The following is a 9,626-nucleotide window of genomic DNA, read 5'->3' as shown; positions in this document are numbered from 1 at the left end:
AGTTTGTAAGAAAATATATATATATATACATGTATATATAATTGTTAAAGTAAAAATATGTAACATAAAATCAACATATAAATAATTTAAACAACAGGGTGATCGACTAGTCAGTGTATAATGCCATTATCAAACTTAAATACTTCATTAAAAAAATTTATTGCAAAAGACTTTATTACCATTTATCAGTATGTGGAGCATTATTCCCTTATGATCATTATTTGAACTATCTTGATTAAAATCACACTTCAGTTCATCATGAAGCTTTCATATTAATTTGAACAAGAGACCCATGAGCCACAATACTCACCTGAGTCCCTTTGACACTACTGTTAATCAGCAGATTTTTTTTTCCCTATACCCTTACATGTATGTGGGTTTGTTTTTTTTTGTTTTCGAAAACCTTTGATCACATTTTGTCACCCCATCCTACACCCAGGGGCCATAATTTGAATAAATTTGGATATACACTACCTGAGGATGTTTCCATATAAATAAAAAAAAAATCATGGCTTAACTCTTCTTAAGAAGAATTTTTAAAGATTTTTTCTTATATATTCCTGTGTAAAACATTGATCCCCTATTTTGGCCCCACCCCTATCCACAGGGGCCATGATTTCAACAAACTTGAATCTATACTACCTGAGGTTGCTTCCATATCAATATGACGTATCATGGCTCTGCCTATTTGAGAAGATTTGTCAAACTTTGATCACCAAATGTGGCCCCTGCTGTGACCCTACCTCCAAGGGCTATGATTTGAACAATTTAGAATTAACACTACCTAAGGAGGTTTTCATGCAAGTTTAATCTTTTCTGGTCCAGTGTTTATCATTGAAATATAGAGAATAAATCTTTAAAAATCTTCTCAAGAAACTTTGATCCCCTATTGTGGCCCCACCCTACCCCAGGGCTATGATTTGTACAATTTAGAATCTACATTACTCCAGGAAGCTTTCACATAAGTTATATCTTTTCTGATCCTGTGGTTCTTGAGATATTTTAAAAAATCCTATATATTTCAATGTAATAATTTTATCCCCTATTGTGGTCCCATCCTACCCATGGGGACCATGCTTTGAACAATTTAGAATATTCACCAATTCAAAAAGCTTTCACATAAGTTTTACCTTCTCTGACCCAGTGATATTCCTGAAAAGAGGACTTTTAATGACCCCACCCTGTTTCTGCCTTTTCTTGATTATCTCTCCTTGAAAAGGGACTTGGCCCTTCATTTGAACAATTTACAATCCCCTTTACCCAAGGATACTTTGTGTCAACTTTGGTTAAAAATTGCCCAGTGGTTCTTGAGAAACAAATGATTTTAGGAACAAAACTTCAAATGAAAGTCTTTTCATGAATATTAATGAAGGAAGTGCATTTTTTGTTTATCAATCTAAAAGTAGCGACAGTGTCATAAGATACATTAATATATATGGAGGTTGGGCATTACATTCCTAGTAGGAAAACAAATCAATTTGACATTTTTATAATGAATTCAATTTCAATATTGTGTAATTTACAGCATTTTCGTAACTTTATTTGGTAAACAAAATAAATAAATTTCCAACTTCATTTTTCATTGATGCAATTAAGTTATAGTCTGTATATCTGTGATCATTTCTCTTCAAAGGATTTAAAACCTTTCTTATAAAAAAAATCTGAATTCCTCTAACACTAGAAAGATTTGTATTAAGTTTAGTTAAAACTGGTCTAGTGATTCTGAAGGAGTAAGATACATAATAACTTTACAGATAAATATGCAGATGAATGGGTAGGGATGGATATTGATCATTTTTTTTTAATAGTTCACTAGCTTCCATGAGCCTCAGGCTCAGATGACCTAAAAACAATACTATAGCCTGTTAATCTTTGAGTATTGGCATTCCCAGCTTCCACTAGCTCACTAGAGTCTTAGGCTCACATGATCAGAAAAGGGATACTGTAGCCTGTTAATCTTTGAGTTGTGACATCCCCAGATTCCATAATCTCACTTTAGACTTAGGCTCACATGAGCAGAAAAGGGACACTGTAGCCTGTTAATTTTTGAGTTGTTACATCCCCAGATTCCATCATCTTACTTTAGCCTTAGGCTCACATGAGGTCACTAGAGTCTTAGGCTCACATAAACTGACAAGGGATACTGTAGCCTGTTAATTTTTGAGTAGTGGCATCCCCAGCTTTCTTCTCAGTGCATTCGGAATATAAGGATTGGAGTTACAATGCCCATGTCTGTTAGGAATATCTGATTCACGGTATACATGCAGCTTTACATGGGAGCGCACTTCCACATCTATATCATTCCAAACCTGAAACATTTACAAAATAAATCTGCATAGAGGGAAGGTCCTGATATGTAGCTAGGGATCTTTTCATTTGTTTTAATGGTTCTTTGATGACATGAACTAAAAATCTCATTAGCAAACAAGTATTCAGAATTTAAACAACCCATCTACCTTATATAATTTTCACTTGTATGTAGGAAAAATTCTCTCCATTCAATCTCAGTTTAATGTTTTATATTAGGGGCGTATTTTTCTTTGAAGCTATTTGATGTATGCATATATAAATCAGTAGATGTATTTGAGGCATAACATACACAATTGAATTTCATCAGTATCTCAAACACTGATATCGAGAATCCGATGGATATGTCAATGTGAGTTGAAGTCCCAACCACTTTTTCTTTGTGTATTTTAACTTCAATATCTCAAATTCTCAAATATCTTTCTGTTGTTTTTTTTTTGGTCCCATTGAGTTTTAGAGAATGAGGTTTGACTATATCATAAAATTTACCTCTTCTCCTAGAACTTTAGCAAACTGTTTGGCGACCTTGGCCTCAGGTATCCAGACGTTGCCGCGGGCAAGTACAGCGTAATCTTTATACTTCCCAAGAAACATAACTCTGACTTTGTCTGCTAGCAGTGGGAATTGATCTGGAGAATTCTCATCCACAATGGTTGACAATAAATCACTGAAGCCTTGGTTTCTCTCCTTATATGTACACATAAGATAACCTATGAAAATATGACTTGTACAATCTTAATCTCAAAAAAAAAATACATACAAAGCTTTTGCAGTTATGATCAGATGATTTTTTTCAGTGAAATTAAAAACATCATAATGGAATTTATGTCAAAGTTGTTATTCTCTTACCAGGACAATCCAGTTTCATTTGTAATGTAGCCTTAGGAACATTTACAAATAAGGAAAAGCAATTAATGTTTTAAGTATAGCAAAACGTCTATATAGAATGTCAAGATAAGTCCAACATTTTTAGTTTTAATGGGATAAAATAAGATACTTTAAATGACTTACTCTACCTTGACAGCATGATAAAACACATTTTGAGTACCGGTATATTTGTGCCAGGTACACATCTGTAAGAGCCCATGGAGGGAACACGAAAAATGCAGTAGTTAGCTTACAATTTCTGAAACAGGGACATACTTATAAAAGCCAACATAGAGGAAGTATGAAGCATGTAGTAGTTAGCCCACCATTTCTGAACCAGATACAAACCAATAAAAGCCCACAAAGAGGTAATATGTAAAATGCAGTAGTAAGCCTATAATTCAGTACAATGTACATATACATAACTATGAAAGCCCATGTAGGAGGGAGTATAGTAAAACACACATACAGCGAAGAGCCAGGGACCAACAATTTTGATTCATTTTAAACGTAATTCATTATATCCATTCAGTTCACAATAGTTTTAAAACTACAAGGAAAGAAAATCACTTCGCTGTAAGCATAAATTCATTATTAGCATGTTCGCTATAACTGTGTTTTACTGTATGTAGCATGTACTACCTTAGCCCTTAAGCTCTGTACCAAGTGTAACTTATAAAAGCCCACATAGAGGGAGCATCTAAATTACAGTAGTTAGCTCATGCCAGGTACATACCTATAAAAGCCCATATAGGTAATGTTCCTGCAGTAGTTGACCCATACCAGATTCACAGAGAGTGAGTAACACAATGTAGTTACCCTATACCAAGTACATACCAATAAAGGCCCACACTGAGGGAGTATGCAGCATACAGTAGTTAGCCCGTAAGTTCTGAACTGACTCCATTACTGAGTAACATGCAGTAGTTATCCCATACCAGGTATATAGGGAGTGAATAACATGCAGTAGTTAGCCCATACCAGGTATATAGGGAGTGAGTAACATGCAGTAGTTAACCCATACCAGGTATATAGGGAGTGAATAACATGCAGTAGTTAGCCCATACCAGGTATATAGGGAGTGAGTAACATGCAGTAGTTAGTCCATACCAGGTATATAGGGAGTAACATGCTGTAGTTAGCCCATACCAGGTATATAGGGAGTGAGTAACATGCAATAGTTAGCACATACCAGGTATATAGGGAGTGAGTAACATGCTGTAGTTAGCCCATACCAGGTATATAGGGAGTGAGTAACATGCAGTAGTTATCCCATACCAGGTATATAGGGAGTGAGTAACATGCAGTAGTTAGCCCATACCAGGTATATAGGGAGTGAGTAACATGCAGTAGTTAGCCCATACCAGGTATATAGGGAGTAAGTAACATGCAGTAGTTAGCCCATACCAAGTACATACCTATAAAAGCCCACATTGAGGGAGTATGCAGCATACAGTAGTTAGCCCGTAAGTTCTGAACTGACTCCATTACATCCTTAATGGCCTCTTCTCGCATCTTTATTAATTCAGCATCCAGTTTTCTGATCTCTTCCTGGTAGTCAACTGCCGTGAAAGAAGACAGTAAAGTGAAAATCTATTTATAGCATGCAACTGCCCTCTTAAGGAAATATCGTAATATTGTAAATTATATTGTCATCATTACAACGAAGATTACATGATAACCCTGTTATGCTTCAGCGATTCCATTTACTTCAAGGTTTAATCTCTAGCTTACATTAAAGGGTATCTACTTAACTTGTAGTACATCATTTAAGTACTCACAGTGATGCTATCTGTACCATATTTTCCTGGGATTCAGATTAAACAAAAGGCTAATCTCAGTGTTAAGGGTATTTTATGTCTTATTTCTCAAAGGGTATTAAAATTGAAATTGCAGACATAGTACACAGTTTTTGAAACTTAATCTGCAAATCATGATCTAGTGACTCTGGTTATATTCAGCATTTAATAAGTCTGGTCATAACTTAACATGTGGTATATCTAAAAAAAAAAATCACATAATTTGTAGATGTTCAATCTCAGGCATGCATCTATGCTGCATCTGTCAACCTACATATGTATTTTATACTTATCTGACTCCTATTTACATGTATATGGATGCTAAACCGAATTCTCTCATGAATGCGTTCAATGCTACAACCGACCTACATTTTATGTTTGAATGCCTTTGGTTAGAAGTACAGCATTTAGACCTCTTATTTAGAACTTATCCAAAGAGATATACAAACCAATTACTGAAAAAGCAGAAATATTCATTGGGGGATTAAAGTTTGTTTATTTCATTGTTAACAATTATCAACGAAATTAAATCCCACAAGAATTGACTATAAATTGAGTAGGGGTACTTTCAAAATAACGAAATTTAATGCCCACAAATCTTTTTAGAGTACAAATCAACAAACTTTTATCACCAAGAAAATTTGTGCTTCTACAGTATGCAAATGTATTTATTTTTATGTCTACTGCAAGGTTCCTTGGCAGCATTTGACATTACATTGCAGGTAAGACTGACTCTGATTAAGGTCAACATTTGGAGCTGTTTCTAACTTTCATAAGTGATATACACAGTAGAAGTGTGTACTCCATTTTTTAATATTTTTGTGTGATGTCTGCATTGAATTCTTTTACTCAGGAGGAAGAAAGGATTAACCTTGTTCCAAGATAATCACAAATGAATTAGTGCCAGCTTAATAATTTGGAGCAGCTATGGATGATTTGTTCTCTAAAGTATTTCAAATGCCCCAATTTTAGATTATGTCCCTTTGGCATATAATTTGATTAAAATAAAGCAAATTATTAATACTATACAACTTTGTATATAACTGCACATTTAAGAACAATAAACTGACCTTTTGTAGCAAAGTTGATATACTGATTGTTTGCCACGGCTGCTCTGGCTTTACTGTTGCTGTGGTAGGCTATCACCTGACACATCAGTAACCTTGACAACTGAACCACATCTAGGTCAGGGTCAATCAAGGTCAATATAACAGGCAATGAAATATGCTTATGCACCATATTCTCCACTTTCCTTGGTTTTGGTGAAACATCAAAATCCTCCTCAATGTCATAATCACTCTCTGTTCCATTGTCATTATCATCAGAGAAATCATCTACATCATCATCCCTTTTTGTTGTGCACTGACTATCACTCACAGACCCTCCTGGAACTGATGCTGTCTCAGAACTCACAGTTTCCTTGACAACCAGGAGATCCTCATCCTCACTCTCAGTCATAAAACACTTCACTTGTTCTGTAAACAAAATTTTAATGGTCAATAAAATTCATACGAGTTGTCTTTCTTTTATGTAAATAAGTGATTTTCCTAATCAAGAAGAAAAAAATGGAATGATTAAAACTAGTAGTGAACAATACTTTAACATTTTTTTATTTCATACAAGGTTATTGTGAAAATGTAGTTTTATTATGAAGAGTAATAGTATAGAATATTACTCACATGTTTTTGACAGTGAGGTTAAGATAAATTTATTTATAAAAAGTTTCTGTGCAAAAGTAAACTTACATTGAAATCTGCATGTGGGAAATAGTGAATTATGAATATTTTACAACAGTAATTCATCAAAGACTGGACAGAAAAGAATCTAATCTGACCCTACTTTTCTTCTAAATCAAATTAAATTTCAAAATGGTGCTATATATTTCTATAACAAATGCCCCATATGTGCTCATGTAATGAATCAGAAAACTTACAGCCAATTTATAACAAGAGAAAAAGAATTTTTAAACTTTCAATCTCACAAAGTACTTGAGTTCCTGATAAACTCCTGAAGGATACCAACCATTAGCACAGGTGTAGACCTTTTTCACTGCCTCTTTGGCCATCTCAATCCAACCTTCTGGTGGGAGTCCATCATTTAGGTCCATTTCTGATAAATCTTTGGATTGTAACAGCCAGAACTCAATAAAAGCCATACAACCCAGAAAACTAGATAATGAAGGCTTAGACTGACTGGAGAAAGTCTTGATCATCTGAAAAAAGAAAATGATAAAAATAGTGAATCATTATGCAACTGGTGTCAACTTCACCCATACCTGGGCATACAAAATGTTTAAAATAGTTAATCTGTTGGCTACATAAATATAATATACATCAAAAGGATATGGATTAAATTTATCTTTATTTAATTCTTTTGTTTTAACAGACTAGATCTAAGAAACTTGCAAGTTATATGTACATATGACAATTAGTTTAGAAATAATATGGTGTAAAGAATACTTCCTAACCTTTGTCAAATGTTGTAGCTTTGAATTTGTCAGTACACATGGATCATCCACCCCACATCCTGACTCAGTCACTGGATCCACCACCACTGCTGCTCGCCCTTCCTGTTGCCACTGTTCTACAGCTTTTCTGGCAGCATTCACTTTTTTGGTTTGATTTTTGTTCTTCAGTTTTAAAAATAAATTTAATTAAAAAATAATGCAGATAGAGTGACATGACCGCAAATTGTATAGGTGTTGATCTTCCAAGTACAATGTAAACTACTAATATGTACAAAATTTGAAAAAATAAAACTGTTTGATTATCATGTCACAACAAAAGTGTTGACAGAGAGACAGACAATATGAATTGATCCTATAGGGCTCCTTATGTCATTTTCAATAAACTTTTAAACAACCCACTGTGTCTTATTAAAATTATTGAAATTTCAAGATATAGCAGTATAAAATGAGAGAGAGAAACATAATGTTTGTCTTAAAACAAAATTAATTAAATTGTTCTTTGGCAAATTGTTGCTTTTCGAAAATAGATAAAAGTTAAAATATTTGACATAAAAAAATCTCTAACCAATCCATGCAAAAAAATTCAAAAGCCAAGACAATTGATTAGGGGTGAACCTTAGCCAAGGTAGACAACTCTCAAAACTGTTCAATTTTTATGTTCCTGTTAAATAAATGTAATATTCCATATCCAACAATAATTTGTCTCAAAGTTATCCCAGTACTGTATACTACTTGAATTTTTTAGCCCTATTTTCTGTCAGGAATTTGTCATCATTACAGATAAAATCATTTTAATAAGCATTGGATTAATCAGTCATCATACCAAAACAAAATCAAAACGTGACATGCTCTTATGATATCAAGCTCTGCCTGTGCCTACACTTCCATTTACTTTTAACAACTTAATAAATTATAGCATTATAGTGTGACATACTCTAATAATATCTAGCTCTGCTTGAGCCCACACTTCCATTGTCTGATCCATTTTTTCGTCGTACTTCTTTGTCATACTGTCATCAATCGTGAGTCCCTCTCGTGGATCAAATACTTTTGTCAGGGGTAAATCTTTTTTATTATTGATTTCAGAGTAGAGACATTTTACAAGGTCTTTGTATGCAGTTTTCTCATCTACCACGTCCTTGTCTGTTAAAAGAAATTGTATCTAGAAGTCACTGATGAAACTGAAGCTCTACTGATTCAGACAATATTTCTCTGCAGTATGAAAATTCTTAATTTAATTGAAACACACAGCATGTTGAAATAGTTTCAGGATATGCATTAACAGAAATTCTATTATTAGGAATTGGCAGAACACTGCATGTTCACTGAATTATTCAGAAACAAACACAAGGAACCACATATCATGAACTAAGCTAGCTTGACTAAATTGTACAATTTTCATTCAGATCTTTTACAAAAAGGAGAGGTACCATTATGACATTTTCACACAGACTTCATTTATAGGTATCTAGGCATCTTAGCCATCAAAATTAAAATACAGTGAAACCTGTCTTATCCGACATGCTGCGGGAAATAAAATCAATGTCGGATTAGACAGTGTGTCGGATTACCCAGTGTTGAATATTTCTGAGCGTTATGATTGGTGTCAAATGACTTCAAAAACAATTTTTCATTAGGTTTAGAGTACACGTGTATTTAATTGTCAAAATGTTTGATAATTGTGTGTTTCTTTGTTGTATAAAATATACCTTCGTTAATTAGCATTTCTTTGAGCATTAGTATAAACTCTGTAGTAATACACGATGTTTGTTTTTTAAATGGACAAAACAGATGGAACTGCCATTCACTTCGAGATGTTGCAATTTAATTTTTAGCATTTTACTAAAGCAGTAGATGGTTAAGTAAATATTTCGTTTACATGTACCTTCTTTACACAGTGGTATTATTTTTTTTTCTACACTACATTTCTCTCCGAATTTTCTCTACTGTTTACTTCTCAACATAGACTGTGCTATTAATACTGTCACGCGACTTTTCATACAAACCGGACCTAACTCTAAAACATTGTGATTTTTATCAAACAATCGTAATATTTTAAAATTTAATGGGCAACTTAAAGCGGTATTTTTGCTTCCGGAAAATCCTTTATGTGCACAGCCTTGCTTAATTCAGTGTATATATATATATATATACAAACCGGACGTAACTCTAAAACATTGTGATTT

General features: G+C 33.7%; 1 protein-coding gene across 1 annotated transcript in view; it reads right to left on the bottom strand.

Annotated features, from left to right (window-relative positions):
- Positions 1-1,748: 1,748 nt before the first annotated feature.
- LOC133173822 (uncharacterized) overlaps positions 1,749-9,626 on the bottom strand; it is a 35,817-nt gene continuing 27,939 nt past the window's right edge. Inside the window, exons 33-39 of the mRNA XM_061308871.1 lie at positions 8,375-8,583; positions 7,441-7,602; positions 6,996-7,185; positions 6,044-6,448; positions 4,593-4,736; positions 2,797-3,017; positions 1,749-2,309 (exon numbers count right to left, since the gene is read on the bottom strand). Of these exons, the coding sequence (XP_061164855.1) occupies positions 2,154-2,309; positions 2,797-3,017; positions 4,593-4,736; positions 6,044-6,448; positions 6,996-7,185; positions 7,441-7,602; positions 8,375-8,583 (1,487 nt within the window). The 3' untranslated portion in view covers positions 1,749-2,153. The remainder of the gene's footprint in view (positions 2,310-2,796; positions 3,018-4,592; positions 4,737-6,043; positions 6,449-6,995; positions 7,186-7,440; positions 7,603-8,374; positions 8,584-9,626) is intronic.

The sequence above is a fragment of the Saccostrea echinata genome, unplaced genomic scaffold (genome assembly GCF_033153115.1).
Source record: "Saccostrea echinata isolate AGI-Se365-2 ecotype Australia unplaced genomic scaffold, CSIRO_AGI_Sech_v1 ptg000056l, whole genome shotgun sequence".
NCBI classification, from domain to species: domain Eukaryota; kingdom Metazoa; phylum Mollusca; class Bivalvia; order Ostreida; family Ostreidae; genus Saccostrea; species Saccostrea echinata.
The sequence above is the reverse complement of the archived record's forward strand: the minus strand, read 5'-3'. Positions and strand labels throughout refer to the sequence as shown.